Here is a 21,191-nt window from a genome sequence, read left to right as displayed (position 1 = left end):
AGAGGGATTAGAACCTGGGCCTTCAGCTTGTCACAGGACCCAGCTTACAACAGGAGATACCACCTCGGTGGTGATACTTGATATCTTTCTTTCAACAGAGGTCAAATATTTTTTGTTGATATATAAACTTCTATCCATGCGATGAACTACCAGAAGAAAAAAAGAAAGCAGGCAACATCACCATGTTGGAGCATTCTATAACACAAGCTTCTCTACAGATCCACCAGCCTGTGGCCCCCACATGGGCTCAGGCTTGTGGAAAGGGAACTTCACCGTTGTCCCAAGTTCGAGTCCAAGCAGGTAGCCCTTCTGCAGGGAAAAGCAACGAGGCTTTCCCTCGGGATCGAGGGGGACAGCCACTTATGCTACCAGGACAGCGACCATAGGTCCAGCAGGCTAAGTCCAGCATGACTAGATCTCAATCCCAGGGGTGGTTACTTCATGTCATAAATCAGAAAAAAAAAACAAGGGGATTCAGTAACATCATGGAAGCTTCACTAAAAAACTCTTGAACAAGAGTATGACTCCAGAGCATATCTACCACCAAGTTACTAAAAGGCCTTTATAGCAAGGCACTGATACAGGTTAATTGAATGAAGTCTGATTTAATTCTGAAAGTATTCAGGAACCAGAGCAGCATGTATAGACGTCCACAATATCTTCAAGGTTCTCCATGCAAGTATTGCAAAGGAAAAAAACATATAACAAAAGAAAATCACAGTACAATGCATGTATGACTAGACCTTGCATCTGCTGTAATAACTACTAACATCAAGATGCGACTTTCCAGGAGCAAAAAAGAAGCCAGCTCCAGATGACAAAATCGCAAATCAAGGCTATTTTAGAATTTGAAAGTCCAGTAATACAAAATCAAGGAGGCTTCACGATCAGCAAAATCCTACCAGCGCCGAATGCCACTTAGAGGAACGACGTTAGAGCCTGATATCACTGACCTGTTGCCAAAATTACGCCCCCTAGACCGGAAATTTCCACCAGATCCTAACCAGAGGTTGAAATGCATATATCTGTTATTAATAAAACAAAGAAGAAAAAAAACAAAAAAAAAGTTGCATTTGTGTTTTCGTGTGTGAGTAGTAAAAGAATTACAAGTCTACAGAATTTGGTGCATACCCCCACCACCTCCTGAATGAGCCATAGCAGCCAATGATGGACTGACAATTTGACCTGATTCTTTAAGTATTTTTATGAGATCCCTCGCAAATCTTGCATTTGCTAGTGTGAAGAACGTGAAGGCAGTACCCTTGGCACCGGCTCGCCCAGTCCGACCAATCCTGTGCACATAATCCTCCAAGGATCCCGGGAAGTCATAATTGATCACGCATTTTATATCTTTCACATCTGCAGTACATAAAGAGTTAACACCAGCGAGAAGGCATTGTAAACTTGCAGAAGAGAAATGTGCAGCTGCCCTCATCCCTGCTTGTTAATTTTGGATCTCCAAATCACAGTTGCTAGAGAAAGGTGTGGATACAGGGTACTTATGATGAGGCCTAAAAAGTCTCAAGAGTATGACCTTATTTGAAACACTTGCTAGTACACTTTCAAAAATATTATCCATATGAACTAATAATATGAACCACATTGGTACAAGTATCTAAAAAGATCGATACAAGTTATTAAAAAACAATAATTTAATACATGCTTTAAATAAGGTTAGTTATTAATTGAAGTAACTATTTGGCATCTAATTTTGTCAGGAATAATTCTCATAAGAATAATTTATGCCCCAAAATAAATTTACAAGTGAAACAGTTTAACTGTTTCCTGTTAAAGGCAATAAAATGAGCATTATTGTATATATGTTTTTACCAGCAAAGACAACATACATTTGAAGTTCATGACCAATATGTCATTGATATTTTCTTTATTAACTAACAATCCTTTTTAAGTGTATAATCATATTTTTAAGAATAACAAGTTGTTCACATTGCTATTGTATTATTCCTAACTATATAACTATAATGATATCATATTTTCATATCATTTTTCAAAATATAAATATACATCAAATGAGTTTCAATTGTACATGAGAAATTTCGGAGTTTGTCTGGAACGACCTTCTTTAGCGTTTGGTACTCACATGGATTTTGAAATAAGTTTCATACCAGTACCTGATACAGGTATGCTTGATATGGGATATGCAGGAGTATATGAGTACCAATGCAACTATGCTCCAAATAACATATGCAGACAAAGAATGATGACCACCTTGCAGGGATAAGGGCCCCTAGCCTTGCCATGCTGCACGAGTCGATTGGGCTGCCACATAAACCAGACCTAATACTGTGGATGGCGGCGAAAATCAGGTACCCGAGCAGATGATTTTATAGGAACCCATCAGACTCACAAATGGTGCTGGAGGCAATACACTGTTTGTGCCAAACCCATCGTAGACCATTCTCCAGCAACCCATCAGGTTAATACTGAGAAAAGAACCAAAGTGGTACTAATAACAGTAAGCGTTTCTGGACTGATGGAACCATCTCAAACACCGCCATCCAACGAGATGCATTCCCTGGAATGCTGGTCAGCAGCCCACCGACTCCCAATCAATATTTAGCATTAGACAAAACCAAGACTCTAAGATGACCAATATAAACTGGTCCTACCAAGACCACGTGCAGCAACATCAGTGGCAGTCATTATGGGACTATTTCCAGTTTTAAACTCAGTAAGAACCCAGTCCCTTTCAGATTGGCTTTTATCACCATGAATCGACAGAGCTGGCCACCCTCCCATGCGAAGTTGCTTGGTGACCTGGTCACATCCTTTCTTTGTCTCGGTAAATATGAGGATCCTGTTTCCATCCATTATTTCCTCCAGTAGTTTAATAAGTCTGCAAACAAATGAAACGAGGCAGAAGGTTAGATTTGATAAAAAGACTTGGTTCAGCTTTCCTGCAAAAACTGACCTGGGATACTTCTCATTCTCTTTCAAAATCTCAACAATTTGGTTGATAGCATGGTTCGCCTTTAGATCTGTTGATCCGATGATGACCTACAAATAGGCAGGTGTGTTTTAGATATCAAACAGTTCAAGAGCGTCTATACCGCAAGAATAAAACATGACACAAACAAGAAAAGAAAGCCAATTCAGTTCATCACTTGGATACCTTGTATGGATTGCACAAAAATTGCCTAGCTAAAGCTTCAACTTCTCTGGGCCATGTGGCACTCCAATACAATGTCTGTCTATCAGGTCGAATCTGCAAAGATAGAGAATGTTTTCAAATTATCAACTACAAGTACAAAAAAGAATTAAAGAGCCACTGAGCAAGAAAATTGAATAAAATGCATGAGACCAATAGAAGAATAGAATAATTATTACAAGTTGCAGTCCAGTGATGATACTGAGATAATATCAAATAAAATATCCAGTGGCAGAACAAGCAGTAGAGCTGGCAATCTATCAGATATATGACCCATTAGGGTGTCCAAATTTGCTTACATAATATGAAATTGGGAATGGATTTGGTTGTGTTATGATGGGTTGAGAAAATATGAGCAGAGACCTGAACGGTGTAATTATAAGATTGCTTAAAATATGCATTTGTACTTATTATAACCATATAAAATTGATTGGGTAGGGTTGGATCATGGATTCTAACAAAAATCATAATAATATATGTTTCAGGTTAGAGTCAACCTGAACAACATTTGAGTTGACCAATGTTTTATTCCCATCTTGCAAATTTGGTTAGGGTCCAGTCAGATACCTGACATAAGATTCCATTTTGAGAGATTTGAAAAAGCACTATCTCGTTGAAAGGCTCTATACATCTGCCCTTTCTCAACGCATTTCTTTAGACAAAGATTCCATTTTTTTTGTGGATGGTAAATATTTCTCAGAACATGGAGTGTGAATCAAACCCATGTTTGAATTGAAACTGAGATACTGATGCAAGTTCTTCCTTTCTGAATTAGATAGATTCATATCTGAAAGAGGCTGACAATAAGTTGAAAGAGGCTGAGATTTGTACAAGTTATACGTTTCGTCACCACTTTGTGGAAAATCGTTAGGTATGAATATGTCATATGTCAGATACCACCCATTAACTGCCTTAACTAGCAGTCTTGCATCTCATAGTCTGCCCATAGGTGTGTCTTCACCTAAGATACTTATGCAGAATGATCATAGAGCAACTTGCAGTCTAGGCACAAAAGTGGTATAGAGGGCCTCAATTCTTATATGGTACACTAAGGTTGCCCATGAGAATGTACGTTGCCAACAAGGGACAGTGTGGGAGATTGCAGGATGGTGGTGCAGATGGATAATGCTCAAGCAGAGTTCATGCATTAAACCTAAGCACCGTGTTTTAATGGTTTAGCAGCAAGCAGTTCCTTGCCAAACTGCCCAACACTGGGTTGCCACCCAGTCATACCTCTTCGATCCACTATGGGAACAGCTTATACTGCTGCGGACAATGAGGCATGCATGCCATCCATGCAAGGGATCAACAATCAGCTAAGTTCAGCAATTTGACGGCCAGGGATATCTATTAAAATTTAATCTGATATGTAAAATGAGTGGACATGTTTGAACCCTCAGGTAGGAAATGCTAGTCAAAGGTGGCACTAGGCATAAAAAGGCATGTACAGTTTTTCTTTTTCTTTTTTCTTTTTTCTTTTTTGGGGAAGAAAATTAGAATGAATGTAGTGAATGGCCACACTTGGGCAACCAGCTACAATATCAACATGAAAGTTACGTCTAATATCAATATTCGATGCTCAAATGATTAATGCGAGAAACAGGGTGTTGGGTTTTGGTAGAGCATGAATGAGAGGTTCAGGTACACATGAAACTTCAGCACTCCACCAATGAAATGAGTATCTTTTGGGAAGATTGTCTTCCCGTTTTGGGAAGATGGTCCTTATGTTGAGGGACTGCAGCATGGTGGCACGGGATGCGTATTGCAAGTCTGGGATGATGTTGAAAACCAGATAACCATGAATGAGATATTCTATAGTCCCATCAAACCAAAGAGAGCACAATACAAGCAGTAAATCTGATGCACTAAACAAAAATCTCAGAAACTCAAGGATCCTTGACTAAAAAGCAATTGACGAAAATAAAGGGAATAAATGTCCCATAAAAGATAATAAAACAAAACAAGGCAGCACAAAAATCAGCCAAAAGTCAGGCATCATTTGACCAAAGGTAATGCGGGAACTCAAAGGGAACAAATGAGAAACTGAAAGTAAATAAAACAGTTCACGAACTGGACCCGTGACAAGAAATTTACCCCTGCGTACATCACATATTACAGAACAAGCTTCTTCAAGTTTTTCCTCCAATTTCCTAAGATCGAAGATGTGTTAAACTTGTCCCACATCCTCCCTTGACATTTTCTCCCCCAACTACATCATATGATTTACTGTTGACATGTTACCAAAACTGGCCCGCTTTCCACAACAGCAAAAAATACACCCTTATTTACTAAAATATTGAAGGACAATTAGTCAATGAGAGATGTAGGGCTGCCATTGAATCTTCATGAAACTTGGAGACAATGACCTGATGCAACAGAACTAATTGAATTTTAAGTATAAGACTGATTGTGAATTTTATTTACTAGCCAGGTTGCATGTAGAAAATTGCTTTCCCATGAGATCAAATATGATTCGTCTGGGATACTTTTCATCATGACCACAACATAAAACTGCAGAATAAAAACAATCAGCCTAGCATAGACAATTGAATAACCACACGATCATTTCTGAATCCTACCAGAAAATTTTTAGCAATGATGATTTCCACTAACACCTAACTGTATTGACATGCTTCATAAATGAAGAAACTGAGCAGACTCAACATTTAAAAGAAATGTTTATCATAAGAGTCAGTTATTCATACTTGAGAGATAATTTTTCTAATCTGTGGTTCAAATCCCATGTCCAACATCCGATCAGCCTCATCCAATACAAGGTATGTTACTCTTCGCAGGTTTGTCTTGCAAGCTTCTAACATATCAATCAACCGACCTGGAGTTGCGATGACAATTTCAACCCCTGGAACATATGTACTAGATCAGCATCTAATTTCTTTTGGCTAAAATATACATGGAAAAGAAGAACACTTCAACAATAATGAGGCCAAATATTATTCTCAAACATAAAAGGCAACAAGTTTCAGCAAATAGTGCAACTTACCTCTTTGAAGATCACGGATCTGAGGGCCTTTAGGGGCACCACCATAAATGCACGTACTTCTTACATTTGAATGTGACCCAAACTTAGATGACTCTTCTTGAATCTGAACAGCTAATTCCCTCGTAGGAGCTAAGACCAAGACTATAGGACCTTCACCGTGCACTAGACATTGAAGTAAAAAAAAACAAGTGGGAATTAATCCAATTAATTGGAGGAATATCTAAGCCATAAGTATCAATAATTATCATGTTAAACTTAAGACATCATGTCTAAATTTATTAAGACACTTACTCAGTCGAGGTTGAGCTTTTACATGTACCAATGCTGGTAAAAGATATGCCAAAGTTTTCCCTGATCCAGTCTCAGCAATTCCAATCAAATCTCTACCTTTCAAAGCCATTGGCCATCCTTGGGATTGAATAGGGGTTGGTTCAACAAAACCACATTTAGCGATTACATGAAGGCAGTAATCTGTCACGGAGACGAAAGCTATTTAGAGATAATGCCAACAGTTTTTATCATTTTACTAAAAAAGGAAAAATAAAGACAATAATCACCAGTTTCATTCAGATAAACAAATTGCAGAACACTAAAAAACAGGTCAAAGATGCTGTTGATGCAATGTCAACACCTAGTGAGCAGATCCAAAGCTGGCCTGATACGTATCCATGAAGAACCAGCAACCATACCTGTGTCATAGTGTGTCGATATGGGTATGACACCCTTCCAAAAGTACCCATGTTACATAGGCTATCGGTTCTGAACTCCACAAGTGGCTGTTTCAGAAAAGCATCATTCTAATGGTTTTCTCCTCTTTTGATACATTATCAATAAATTTTTAAGCCTATTGTTTCCATGCTATGTGGACTGATTCTCTTCACGCATTCCACTTGTTTTCTTCTTCCTTTGATACATTATCAGTAATTTCTAAGCCTATTGTTTCACACATCCTGATTCTCTAACGTGTTGCATCAACTAAATCAAAAAATGGACTGAATTCTTCTCTAGGATTGGCTACTACATTACTCATTTCTCCATTTAGCCCATCATGATTCATGAAGTCCAGTGACTTAAATGGTTCACATATACGAATCAGTTGTTATCCAACCTTCCTGTAAATTCCCCACAAATATCCTCGTAAGAACAATAATAGTGTTAGTTCATCGTGGACTATAGCACATGAATCCCTTATATTTATCAAAATAACCAACAAATGAACATCTCTTCCTTAGGGTTCATTTACTTTTATTTGAACATTATGTCAAACATTCAACAAATAATCATGAAATTTTCCTGTGTACCTCATATGGTGATAGACCATTTAAGGTACTTCACCTGAGGTAGTTGATTGACCAGAAACACTTTTACTACTGAATAAGGTAAATGACACTATTTCTTTTTTATGGGCAAATAGGGTGAAAGCTTCCATGGGATTTGACCCCAAGACTCCTCAATTATAATAGAATAATTTTTTAGAAAAAAAAAACAATGTGATTTTACCATGCAACGATCTCATTAGACCTAAGCATTTACACAACCTAGCACGTATGCATTCACGCACAGACATGCATGCAAGTGATGAAAGAAGCAAAAATATGTACGTTTTGACTTATATCAGGACATAATGACAACCCATATTATTCTCACGAAAAAAAAACTAGACCAGCATTGTAGGGATATCTGGTAACTGAAATTGTAGATAAGACAAATCATTGCCAACATGCTGGAGTCTTGACAGACTGCCTTTTTTGAGTATTTTACGTAGAAGCATCATAATTTCGAATTTGTTGAACCTGAACATGAATAAAATCATGCAACGACAGTTGATCATAAGCCAGACCTATCCTACTTAGGCGGGGTCACAAATAGGTCTCATCGTTTGAGTCTGATCATAGCGCACGTCCATAACCAAAATTTGTGCTTGCACTTGTCTTTGTTCAACGTTACGGCCAAGTGCATTACAATGATAAAATGGAATCATGGCCAAAATAAATCCAGCACACTAGCTCTGGAGTCAATTATAAGTGCACCATTAAATAACTCGATTTACAGCATAGTTGAAGGCAGCTAGGATATTTACTGATTAGATTTAGAACTCGGGAGTATCTGAAATCAGGAATGGGTACGAGTCCACAAGCAATTTGGCAGGGAAAAAACGTGTAAATACTCTACACAAAAGAAAATAAGCAAACACAATAATGCATCCATCAAGCCACATCTTTGATTACGAATATGCTAATCACAAGCAATAACAGATAGGAAATTCAAGCAATCGCAAAAAGCATTACCTGGAAAGTTAGACTCATGAAATTGTCGTACAGGCTTTGGAACATCATGACCATCCACAGTGATTTCGCGTCTCTTGCGATACATGGCGACCTCTTGGTCGGTCATGGCTTGCACAGATGGAGTTTCCACGTAGAAATTCTTTTCAAATGGTATCAGATTCCCAAAGTCTTCCTTTGGAAGAGAAACACTATCCAAGTCACTACTAGGCCTTCCAAAGTCTCTTCCCCCCCTACCAAAACCACCACCACCACCACGACGTCCTCCAGGACCATAACCTCTACCCCCACCAATCCCACGACCCCAATCATCACCACCACCACGGCCCCAATCATTACTTCTCCCTCCTGAACGACCACCATCAAATCCCCGGCTGCCACGCCCTGTATCAAACCTACCACCACCTCTTCCTCTCACAGCAGGTCCTCTATCACCGGCTCGGCCAGCATCACTGTCCATCCGACCACCACCACGATCTCCGCCAAAGCCCCTACCACCACGGTCTCCATTTGGAAATCTGCCTCCACGATTCCCACTTCTACCACCACCACGCCCTGCCTCCGGCCCAATGCCAGGCTGGAAAGGAAGTAGACCATTGAAACTCCCCCTTCCTGCTCCACCGCCACCTACACCCGGTAAAACACCAGGCCCACCCATACCAGGAACACCGCCGCCAAGAATAGGCATACCACCACCAATAACACCAGGGGCTCCGCTTCCGACGCGGCTGGAATTGGCAGTGTGGACAGGGATCGGCACCGGCCCGGTGCTGGTACCGGCCACCGGTCCACCAGCGCTAGCCGCGAACCCTCCGCCCGAACCTCCGTAGGGAACGGGGTCACCGCGGCCCGTGTTGGGGAAACCACCACCACCACCAAAACTAGGTGGGGGTGCCCCAAAATCACTGCAATTTGCAACAAAACAACCCGTTTTCCATCAATCCTACGATCTATCCTTTAAAAGCACCAAAAGTCAAAAGAAAAATTGGGGAAAAGCAAAGAGACAGAAGAAATTTGGGTTTTTTCTTCTCTTTTGATCGAGAGAACGTACCTCCTCCTCTCCCGGTAGGAACTGGGGTCGCCGTATCTGAGGTCGAATTGGTTCATCGTAGAAGACGCGATTCAGAACCGCCGATTGAAGGGACACGAGAAGAAGAGATGAGGAAAAGGGGCCTAGGGTCTCTCTCTCTCTCTCTCTCTCTCTCTCTCTCTAGAAACCCCGCAGCTTCAAAAGAGAGAAGACAGTGGTCGCCTTCCTCTCCTTTTATACACAGAGAATAAGAAGAAGAAAGAAATCGCCTGCACTCCTTTTGATCCTATAGAAAAAGGGCTGCGGAAAAGTTTCGGTGCTTCTCTTCTGCCTTCTCATGGTTTAATGGGATGGGTTTTCTCTCAATAGTTCGGATCTGAACCGGATCCGATCGGTTTTATGTACTGTGGATGTGCAAATGGGTAAGAGATCCGAGCAGGTTTTGAATTAGATTCGGCCCATATTCTTGAATCCATGTTGTCTTTATTGAAATTTTGGTCGAATTCAGAATACATAATGTCCGACTTTAGTTGGACCTATGTTGGAAACTAGACATAAATATGTCCAGAGACGGGTTGGAATTGGGTCTGTCTTAACCCGGTTTTATCCATTTCGCATGGAAACAAATATACTTGACCTGCTTTCTGTGGATCCAGTATCACAAAAAGGATTAGGTGATATCCGGATCCAAAATGCTACTATATGTCTTGAGTGGGATCCAGATTTAAAACCTTGACCTGACCCGTATTCGACCTCTTTGCTACCCTTAAGAGTTATGACCAGTAGGGACTCTATTTGATTGGTTCCAGCAACTCTCACATCATACTGACAAATTCCAACGATATTTTGAATTTTTTGATAACTTTTTCATTGCAAATTCTTTAATATAAAGGATAAAAGCTAGCAACTATTTAACAAACTTCATTACGCACACTCCTAACTTTGGCAGGAGAAATAAATTCTACAAAAGTATGCTTATGAGCAACTTTATTTTTTATAATAAATAAATTGATATTTAACTTTTAAATATTATAATCATTATATCAAAACTATCTTTAAAAATCATAATGACATATAAGAAAATTTTATAGGCTCAAATGGTAGGGCTGGGAAACGAGACGAGCCGCTCATGTTCAGCTCCTAAAGAGGTTGCTCTAACTCGTGACATAGGCTCGACAATAGTGGTGTCAATTGCCTGGGTTTGACCCAGACCCGACCTGTACCAAACCCTATAGTGTTAGGATTTGGTGATAAATAAGGTGGCCTGATTAGAATCAGGGTCACACTCAAAGGGTCTGATTACTGTATGGAGTCGGATATGGCTTGTGAAAAAGTCTTAGGCCCAACCCGAGTTTCGACTAAGATCTTCAATTTTTTCAATGTAAAAAAAATATTATTTCATTGGGTATGTCTGGTTCATGTAATCCTTATAGGACTCGGGTATGGTTTCTCTTATGGTGAGTCCGATTGGAGCCATGTCCAGACCCGGTGCCAGCATTTCAAACCAGATTTGGGTTTGGACTCACCCAAGTCCGAACCAAACCTGACCCATTGACAACCCTACTCGAGAATGAACAACCAATGTTCATCTTGGTTCAGCTTATATAGGGTTGTTTATTAATAATAATATATTTTATATTATAGAATAAAGACTGTTGATGTGTTTGTCATGCAAGCAATAAGTTTAGAGTTCAAATTCTATTGCTTAGAAATTTGAAACAATTATTTATTTTGTAAATGAGCTAGTTTGTGCTTGGCTTAGTAGGTTTAGGATCCAAATTCTATTGTTTTCAACTTTTAAAAAAATATTTCTTTTGTAAATGAGCTTGATCATGCTCGGTTCAGTTGGCTCAGACTTTTCATTAGCTCAAGCTTGGCTCAGCTAAACATATGAAACGAGCCAAGCTTGAACACCCTCTGTCTCGTTATCATCCCTAGTTGTGTTCAGTTCAAATGTAAGCATTACTAAATCTCATGTAATTGAATTTTGCATAATCAGATTCAAAGAAAAAGCTAAACTCGATCTGGATCCGATTAATGTTATCCAACCAACTCAAGCATCAATTAATAAAAAAGCACGAGGTATTTATTGATGTGGGCAAGTCATAATCCTTTACAGATCCATGGAGTTCAAACTATGCAAACATCCACATTCTCACATAGCACTCATTCTTCACCAAATACATAAACATCAATCACCACAAGCCCACCAACAGTTCTCAACTCTAGTTAAAGGATTAGCCCTCAAATCCTCCAGTAAGGCTTAAAACTGTTCAACTATTGAATCACATATGCAGCCCATAGCTGAAAAGGACTAGGACAAGCAATCCATGATACTCGGAAGGAAAAGTTCCAAATTGCTAGATGTAAAGCCTGTTTGATAGTAAAATAACTATGATAATGTGGTTTGATCTACTTGAAAATGTGCAGTGGTACACACACGTATTGCCCATCCTTGGATAAGCAATCAATTGTGTTGGTGAAAGGTCCAACCCCAGGAAAAAGATTCATTTAAACAATGTACTCCATCAAAAAGGATGTACATCATATATTGAGGGACTGACATAAAAAGAAATGCACCACAAAGTGATTGATTACTAGCAATGAATGCAGCCAAATGTTGAACATACAGTGAATTATAGAACACACATAATGTACTGAAAAGTTCTTCCTCAGAACCAATGAATATTTTAAACAAATCAATATGATGCTAGTAACAATCTGTTCTTATAAGCCAATTCCTTTGTTGATATGTAAATTCATGAAGCAGAAACTTGATAAGGTGATGGGAACCGTTTAATGGCATAATGGCTATAGGCAATGAAGTCCATTGTTTCAGAAGACCCATTGAATACATTTTTTCGAGTTCATGAATTGCTTTGTACAAACAAAAATAGCTCCAGATTGTACGTCGAGCCATGTTTCCAGTGGCCTGCATTGTTAATCACCAACCGCTCCATCTGATAAAAGGTGAGAGCAAAGAATTGTTGCATGGACTTCCAACTGCTCACCATCTCATAAAAAGTGGGAGCAATTTATTGTTGCATGAACATTCAACAACGGTTGGAACAAGAATGGTGCAAGGTTATAGCACAGCATCCGTGACTTGTCTTTTGGTCAAATGTGCATACTTTCCTCCTTTTTGAAGAAGCTCTGCATGACTTCCTATCTGTACATGAGTGGTAAATTATATGATTCTTGGTATGTTAAATGCTAAAATAACAAATACAGCCTAGACAATCAACCCGAACATGTTCAAAAGTTGGATGAACTTTTGTTAGTAACAATCAAACAACTTGTTTGTCAAACAACATAACCAGCACAAAGCAAATGGAATTTTTTGTACCAGAAATTACGCATAAACAGCATAAGGCAGCAATGAAGACAATTAGTTAGCTAACATGGAAGAAACAGTACTCTAAGGGAAAAAATACATGAAATGTAAGTCCATTGGCAAGAAAGTAATGCCTAGGAAACAAAAGCACCTCCTAAATGATGAAGACGTCACCTCTATGCTCTCTCTAAACCTACCTTCATTAGATATCAGTGAGGCGGCCATGCATCAAGCAGGTCGCCTTGTCACCTAAGTGAAATAGGTAAGTGCTTCTGAAACAAGAAATAGAAAACAATATCAAGTGGGCCCGGGTGAAAACAGAGAGATTCTAAAAGCATCTGTACCAATTGTCCATCAGAATGCAAGAAGATGCAAAGGCTCTTCTATTTTTGACAATTTTTTATCTCTCGAATGAAAGTGTCTGCGATGCTCTCACTTGTGAATTGGAGTCATAGCTGGGGTATATTTCTCACTGTCTTCTGATCATGCCTATTTGTGCACGATAAATACATACATATGTGTGTGTGTATGAATAGATACAAGCCACCTTTGATGCAAACACATATAAACTAGGCATGTTTGATGTCTTTTCGCAAATCTGACCCACCATAAGTGTTTGACATGTTTCATTTGCTAGGAAGTGACACTTAGATCGTGTTTTTCTGGTGAGAAATATGATTTTTTGAGCCTTGAAATTTACAAAAAATGCGTGCTTGATTTTTGAAGCCTTAGAAAAACCTATTCACATGTTATAATTAGATGATCCAACAGCTGGTTCCTATGAATCCAAGCATGTAGATCATATTTGTATACTCAGATTTCAAAAAAAAACTACCAAATATGCACAGTTCATACCTAGGTTGTTTCATACCTATGCATCTGTGTGTGTGTGTGTGTGTGTGTGTGTGTGGATATATATAGATAGATAGATAAAATTGTGTGCGTGAGTGTTTCATTATGTGTATACATTTCCCCAACACTGTGAGACTATGTTCTAGTCTAGCTACCAAGACACCTTTCTTAGCTGAGAATGTAATTTATGGCACTGTTTATTGTCAACTGTTAGGAATATGTGAACGTTAACCTAATGGCATACTTGTGACGTTGAATTATTTTCTGAGGCCTACTGCTACAGCACACAAATGGCAATTACTTGTAATTAACACTAGTGAGAGGGGCATTATTGGAATACCCCTAAAGGATGTTCCTTATATAAACAGAACCCTGCCATGTTCCCAAGTGTCTTGTATTTTACAAGTGACAAAACTTTTGCAGGAGCAGTTTCAAATGAAAGATTTGGTACAGTTATGCTATTGCCTTGGATAGAGATTGACCGAAAGGTTGATTGCATCACTGACTCAGCATATGTACTGGATTTACTCATGCACATGGTATGATTAATCACAAGCATGTGAAGACTCTCACGGTCTTGAAAACCACCTTTAATAGATGACAGAGAATTGTAAACTCAATCAAAACAGCACAGCAGCAGCATTAGAGCTGAAATGACATTCACTAGATATGATACTATGGATGCAGTCAACCAGATCTCTCACCAAGGACAAGGACGACTCATTTAGATGCAGCAAAGAGAATGCTGTGTTACATTAAAGGGACTTTCATGAAAGAGTTCATGTGTAAGCAATGTTGTTTTGGAGCAACTTCAAATCATCCTAGAGTTATTTGTAGCCTACTTATTAGTTGATTGGGCAGGAGACCTGGAAACAAGATTGGTTATGAGTTATCTTTTACTTGAATAAACATTTTGTCCCTTGTAGTAGTAGGAAGGATAAAACCATTGGTAGATCCAGTACAGAATTATCATGCCACAACCTCTGACACAGCGGAGTTGACATGGAATTGAGACCATTGAGTCAGCAACTTGAGAAATTTATTTATACTGTGATAATCGAAGTGTGATATATATCTCTATGAATCTGGTTCAACGTGATAAAATTGAAGCATAATAAGAAAGATGAACATTTTTCTCAAGAAAAAACAGAAGACCACAAAGTTGAGCCACACTTTGTTAGCGCTGAGTTTCAGGTTGCAAGTCATTGATGTGCATGCAGCATAACAAAATCAAGCACAAACTCTTGGGTTGACAACCATGCTCAGTTTGTTGGAGGTGTTAGGAATACATGTCAAGGACTCACTGGCATAATCGCAAAATTGAAATGAACTCTGAGCTCTATCGACAGCACAGTGGATATCACTTGTAATTAGCAATTGTGAGAGGGCATTATTAGATCCTTATACAATCTCATGTTCCATAAGAGGCTGCTAGAGGGATTTCCCTAAGGATATCAATTGTTCTGCAACTCTCTTTTTCTTTTGCTCTTTATTGACATAAAGAAAAAACAAGATCTCAGAAACAGCAGCAAGGATCAGAACAACAATATCAACTCTAACATGAACCATGTGGCCAAGGTTCAATATTGCATTGATCAGCACACACAGAAATATATGAATACAAAGATATGTGGTGTTGTAGCCCTTGAAAGTAGTTATGACAGGAAAACTTGAAAGGGTCAGATGACTTCTGTGGAATAGGATATTCTCAAAGAACTTGTGAAGCTTTTTCTTTTAAAATGATCTAAAGAAATGAAAATTATCTTTGACATGAACAATGCTCCCATTTAGACAGATAGCCGTCCAGGGTTGCACCATTCTCTTAGTTAATTAGGATCAAACAAGCATCATAGATGCCGATGTTCACAATGCATGCTCAATCTACTAGAAGGCTGTAGCAAAGAATTACAGGGCCCACAAGGTTGTGATCCAGGTCATTGATGATTGAACCTAAAGTCAACATATGATGAATAAGTCTATCCTAAGGGACGCAAAAGTATTACAATATGATGAAAAGCAGCAACACAATGCAGGCTACAGAAAAATATAAATGATGGGATGAGTCACTATTTAAACTTGGGGACGCAACTGCAAAAGGTCGCATTACATGTATCCTCTAAAGATCTCCTAGGTAGAACAACATTGTCAATGTAATTTCATTAGTGTACATGACTACATGTACAATTGATGTATTTCCAGTGCCTCACAACTATTTTAACTTGCCACAAATATAATGATGTCATAGTCCTACAGACAACCTGATTAATCCCTTTATACCACCCCATAATCTTGGTTCTAATTCAGATGACCTCAAGAACATTGGAAGCTGAAGCACCTATTCAAGTAGTTTGGACTTGGAGCTGAATCGAAGTATACGATTTCAAAAGTCTTAACTACTACTTGTTTAGGCACAAGTATATACACAAGCAGGAAAAAGAACATTAAACTTCAAAGGGTATCTGACCGACCTCCACAATGTGACCCTTGTCCATCACGACTATCCTGTCAGCAGCTCGTATGGTTGATAGCCTACAAAAGGAATGCAAGTTAAGTGACATAAAATTTATTGAACACACAATTATAATCCTTAAGATTTGAACTTCACCTGTGAGCGATGACAATAACAGTTCTTTTTGTCCCAGAGTCTCTCATAACTGCTTGAAGAGCTTCCTGAATGAAAAGGGCATAAGTGAAACTCAATGACATAAAACCACAATCTAGAGAGCAAATGGAAGCATAGATACCTTCACACGATATTCACTCTCTGCATCTAGTGCACTTGTTGCTTCATCAAGAATTAGAATGGTTGGATCTCTAAGAATTGCACGTGCAATGGCAATTCGTTGTTTTTGTCCGCCACTTAACAGGGCATCATCAACAATAGTTTGATAACCATTTGGAAGAGACAAAATGAACTCATGTGCATATGCCTGCTTAGCAGCTAATTCAACATCTTCCTGAGTAACATCCCTTGTGCATCCATATCTAATATTTGAACTGATATCCATTCTAAACAATCGTGGTTCCTATGAAGAAGGCACATATCAGTCAATCCTATTTTATGGATCATGAACCTTGCAACTAATATATAATACATAACATTCACCTGTCTCACGTATCCAATTCTCTCTCTTAACCACTTGATATCCAAATCATTGATAGGGAAGCCATCAATTAAGATCTACAAGCAAGCAGTAGAGCTTTATATAACTGAACATGTGTACAATTATAGGTAATACTAATCCATTTGAGGGAAGAAGAAATTTTACAAAATTGAGTCATTCTCACAATTATAGAAACAGGGTCACGTTTATAACAAACAAAATGCTGAAGAGAAAAAGGGCACAAAAATAAGAAAAATGTTACACGTTACTGAGATATGAACCTAGAGAAATTACTTGAGTTAGGAAAATTTTACTTCGAACAAAGATATGATCACGACATACATACATATATATAAATAAATAAATAAATAAATACATAAATATATAGATATATGTATATATACATACATATATTGATAGATAGATAAGGTCTGACAGATGTTTTTCCCTTTTGCAATTTGTATGGATGAAATTAATCATCTAGCTTGCTAAAAGCTTAAAAGTATGTTGTTGCAACATTGCATGTGTTAAACCTACACTTTCAGTAACATGATAAAGAAATAACAGCTCTAAGTCAAATATTTTATCAATCACTAACAATTCAAAAATCATTAGTTGGAGAAAGTGGAAAAAAATATGAAAATGTACCCTTTACTTTTAGCAAATTCGTTGAACATTTTCATTAGAAATCAAATTTTGTTTAGTAGGAATTTTGGAAAGCCATACATTTGCAAATAATATTATGTAAATCCTAATTAATTATGATAAAGCAAGGTTGCCAGACTAGGAAGCGGAAAACGATATGGGAAGCGAAAGCGAGAAGCAATGCATTTTAAAATATATATGAAGCGAGAATTAAGAAGCGAGGAATAAAAAAAAGAAATATAAGAATTGAATGGGAATAGAAATGGAACACATAAAAACTAAAATAAAAGCGATTATTCTTAAATTTCATGATTTTTTAGTGTAAGAATTAAATTTTTAACAAAATCTAAAAATGATGACCGACAATTTAGAGAAAGCACATGAAAGTGAGTCAAAAGCATGAGAGGAAACACATCAAAAACATGAAAAGTAGAGTGAGAAAACATATAAAAAGAATAGATAAAGCATGTGGAAAGCATAGGAGAAGCGTGGGAGAATCGAGATTGCCATCAAGTTTCGGAAGTGAGGAGTATCACGCTTCCGAAAAGAGTTTCCGGGAAGCGGGCTTCCCACCTATCTAAGAAGCTTCCGGTAACTTTGGGATAAAGAGGACTATAACCTGCATATTGAAGTCATATTTGGCACACTTGGACACATTTAAGAGATGGAACATAACCATCTCGTTAAATTTCAAAAGGTACATGCTGATTTAACATGGACCATGGAAATGTAGTAGGGCTGCACATGAGCAAAGTTGAATGCAAGCCTGAGCAATTTGAGCTCCGCTTAGTCCATGTGCCTGGCTCAAGCTTGTCGTGGTTGAGTTAGAAGGATGTGAGCCAGTGACCTTTCAATTGAAAACAAGGTAAGTATCTGTTGCATCATCATTGTTTTTTGTGTTAAAAAAGTACATATATTTTGTATACATATGCTTTACATATTTCAAAAAAAAATTGCATGGTTAAACAAGCTTTTATCAAGCCTATACTCATGATTGGGCATATCTTGCTCAACTAAATAAGATTGGATTTGAGCATGTTTAGTTGATTAAATGAACAAGCTCACGCTCAGGATTTATGGAGCCAAGACTCAGATTTTTGTAAGAAGCATGGCTTGTTGCCTGCCTGAAAAGCAGTAATTGACTGAAATGTTATCCTGCAGTCTATGCATATGAGGAAGACATCAGCGACTAATGAGTCCATGTATTTTAGGTCAAAAATGAAAAAATAACACATATCAGATATAAATAAGAATTCGCGTAATCAGATCAAGTTTGAAAACCAGAGCAAATAATTGACATCACATTTATGCCAAGGATATCTCCCTTCAGCATAAAGATTTCAGATCTGGCACTAATATATGTGTTAGTCATCGATTAGATTTGATCATAGTAAAAGGAATGACAGTAAATCAGATTTAGATTCCAGATTTAATGACATTAAATTTTGACACTGTCAGTGTTAGAATGAAGAAACAAGGACTACCAACGCCTGAAAATATAATATCAATAGCAAAGGAAAATAGGATTTTCACATTGTAAAGATGAAACACACTAACACCTCTTGCTGACCATTCCCATCAGGAATAGCTCCTTTCTGGGATTGGGAAAAGTAGGGAAATAGAATTCTTATATGCATAGCGCTTTCTCCTTTGAATGATTCCTGGATGAAAACCCAGTTTTATCACTTTAGAGGCAGAACCTAACTTCTAATTGAGTCTGTCCTAGTAGACCTAATGCAGAGCCTTCCCGCATGCACAAATGCACCAAAAGGAACTATGGCCCAATTAGGTGGTCTTAGATTAATTCTTTAAAATCAGAAGGCCATGAAACCACAAGTTTTCTCACTAAGAAATGCAACTCAAGAGATAAAAGAGTTTGACAGTTACAGTTCATGAAGGGACCAATAGGAAAAGCACAAAATACGTGGATCTCACACAACAAAAAATTTGTTTCCTCTAGAGGGATATACATGAAGAAAAAAAGGGAAAAAATCCATCTATGAGGATCCAATCATGCTATACAAACTAAAAGGACTCAAAAGAAAACAGGATTTTAGGTAAATCTCATTTGCTAAAGCACAATTGCAATTAAAAGCAAAGAAACTAAAAGCAGTGTTAGCTTATACAATTAAAATGAAGAAAAGATGTAGACTACATAAAAAATAAAGTAAAAAGGTGTAAATTAGTCTTAAACATCATATTCTGCATTGGCTAGACTAATGTGATGCCAAACATGCTCTATTGATATTTCTCTTAAATATGCTATAATTTGAAAAAAAAATCATGTTTATGCTGCTTATCTGAAAACAGGTGGAGATACTAATTGCTATTGAATAAGAAATGCTACAAGGTCTTAATTATTTCACCTTTCTTGTCTTCACTATTCGGAGAGAGTATTTCAAAGAAATATCAAATAATATACCAGAGATAATCACAAAATTTTAAAGATTAATAGGGTTCACCTGCCCACTTGTAGGATCATACAAGCGAAGCAATAGACTAACCAAGGTGCTTTTGCCACTACCACTGAGGCCAACCTACCCAAAAGCATAGCCATTAGTTACTTCAATGTTGAATACGGCAACAAAAGGGTATTCCAATGTAAAAGTTCCCTTACAATTGCAACCACCTCCCTGGATTGTATGGATAAGTTAACATGCTGTAGAGCTGGCACCTAATAAGATAGTAACTGTGAGATGACACAAGTCAAGATCGATAGTTGCAATATGCAGAGTTCAACATTTATGGACTATTTAGTAAATTAACTATGCTGAATTAAGAATTATAACACAATCCAAAAATAATAATTAATATTGCAAATTCATGATCTAAAGGGACATGAAATGGAAATTTCAAGCGGCTTTTGAAACTGTGCTGTGCTTATATTGAATACACTTGGTCAAAGATTATGTTTTTCATTCATATGTACATTGGAGATTTTAAGTTCTTTTGCTAGCTTTAAGAGATCTTTTCATGCCCTCTAGCATAAGGATTATTTCCTACATTTGGTAATGTAGCAAGCCTATCCATATACCTATCCAGATTCTTCATTTCCTGTGTTATGTTTAAATGAGATTGGAACCACAAATATGAACATCCTGTTTAACTGTGCATTAACATTAAAATAATTGTTAACCAATCTGCTTCGGTCTTTGGTTGCACCCAGTCTAAATCTGATTGGGTTCAGATTTTTCTCAGGCTCTTGATAGCCAGAACCTTCGAGGATCAGCAAGACTCAAGACTAGGCCGAGCCTCCAACCAGATCTGGTTGGGCGGCCAAGAAAGCCATGAGCCAAACAGCCTTGAGGCTGTTGATGTCATGTTTGAACACTTCTCTTTTTCCATCTCTCCTTTTTCTTCTTTTTCCATATTTCGCCAATAACTTTTAGAAATATCTAGAATCTTTTATTTTGAACTAAAATAAATACCACTGAGACTGAAAAATGACAAGAAATTTACTTCACAGTTCTTTAAGATCATGTAAGGAAAAGTTCAAATAATGATTAGGAAAAATCTAAATTAAAGAAAAAGTTAGTTTTAAGGTTAGAAGACATACCGTCACCCTTGAAGGATAATGGAAAGTCATATCCACAAATCGGATATGACCCTTTACTTGAGACAGCTTTGACCCTGCACAAGTATTGCAGACTATTCAAATATGGTAACAAAGAATTAATATTGTCAAACAAGCAGTTAAAGATATAAAACAATTTAGTTGGCAGAAGCAAGGTTGCAAGTAGTTCATCGTTACCCATATTGGTTGGGCCCAAA

The 21,191-nt window shown here is 37.8% G+C and overlaps 2 protein-coding genes across 4 annotated transcripts in view; both read right to left on the bottom strand.

Annotated features, from left to right (window-relative positions):
• Nucleotides 1–548: 548 nt before the first annotated feature.
• On the bottom strand, nucleotides 549–9,808 carry LOC149829775 (DEAD-box ATP-dependent RNA helicase 20-like). Of its 3 annotated transcripts, none has more exons than XR_016433746.1 (10): nucleotides 9,507–9,798; nucleotides 8,459–9,360; nucleotides 6,462–6,641; nucleotides 6,171–6,332; nucleotides 5,875–6,029; nucleotides 3,134–3,226; nucleotides 2,933–3,018; nucleotides 2,230–2,857; nucleotides 1,132–1,359; nucleotides 549–999 (listed from the first exon to the last, which is right to left on the bottom strand). XR_016433746.1 is itself a non-coding variant. In XM_090016086.1 (10 exons), exons 1-10 carry the CDS (start codon nucleotides 9,560–9,562, stop codon nucleotides 899–901), a joined length of 2,190 nt encoding a protein of 729 aa, XP_089872212.1. In that variant the 5' UTR covers nucleotides 9,563–9,808; the 3' UTR covers nucleotides 549–898. The 3 variants fall into 3 exon arrangements, 2 of the variants coding, with proteins under 2 accessions (XP_089872212.1, XP_089872213.1); XM_090016086.1 differs by having other exon boundaries at nucleotides 2,631–2,857; nucleotides 9,507–9,808; XM_090016087.1 differs by having other exon boundaries at nucleotides 2,631–2,857; nucleotides 5,875–6,002.
• A 2,313-nt stretch (nucleotides 9,809–12,121) lies between these two features.
• Nucleotides 12,122–21,191, bottom strand: part of ABCB26 (transporter associated with antigen processing protein 1) — a 32,955-nt gene continuing 23,885 nt past the window's right edge. Inside the window, exons 11-18 of the mRNA XM_090016085.1 lie at nucleotides 20,977–21,050; nucleotides 20,038–20,094; nucleotides 19,883–19,957; nucleotides 16,778–16,852; nucleotides 16,416–16,697; nucleotides 16,277–16,341; nucleotides 16,140–16,200; nucleotides 12,122–12,654 (exon numbers count right to left, since the gene is read on the bottom strand). Coding sequence (XP_089872211.1) covers nucleotides 12,571–12,654; nucleotides 16,140–16,200; nucleotides 16,277–16,341; nucleotides 16,416–16,697; nucleotides 16,778–16,852; nucleotides 19,883–19,957; nucleotides 20,038–20,094; nucleotides 20,977–21,050 — 773 coding nt within the window. The 3' untranslated portion in view covers nucleotides 12,122–12,570. The remainder of the gene's footprint in view (nucleotides 12,655–16,139; nucleotides 16,201–16,276; nucleotides 16,342–16,415; nucleotides 16,698–16,777; nucleotides 16,853–19,882; nucleotides 19,958–20,037; nucleotides 20,095–20,976; nucleotides 21,051–21,191) is intronic.

The sequence above is a fragment of the Nuphar pumila genome, chromosome 8 (assembly GCF_984573655.1).
Source record: "Nuphar pumila chromosome 8, dmNupPumi1.hap1.1, whole genome shotgun sequence".
NCBI classification, from domain to species: domain Eukaryota; kingdom Viridiplantae; phylum Streptophyta; class Magnoliopsida; order Nymphaeales; family Nymphaeaceae; genus Nuphar; species Nuphar pumila.
This window is presented reverse-complemented; position numbering and strand designations above follow the sequence as displayed.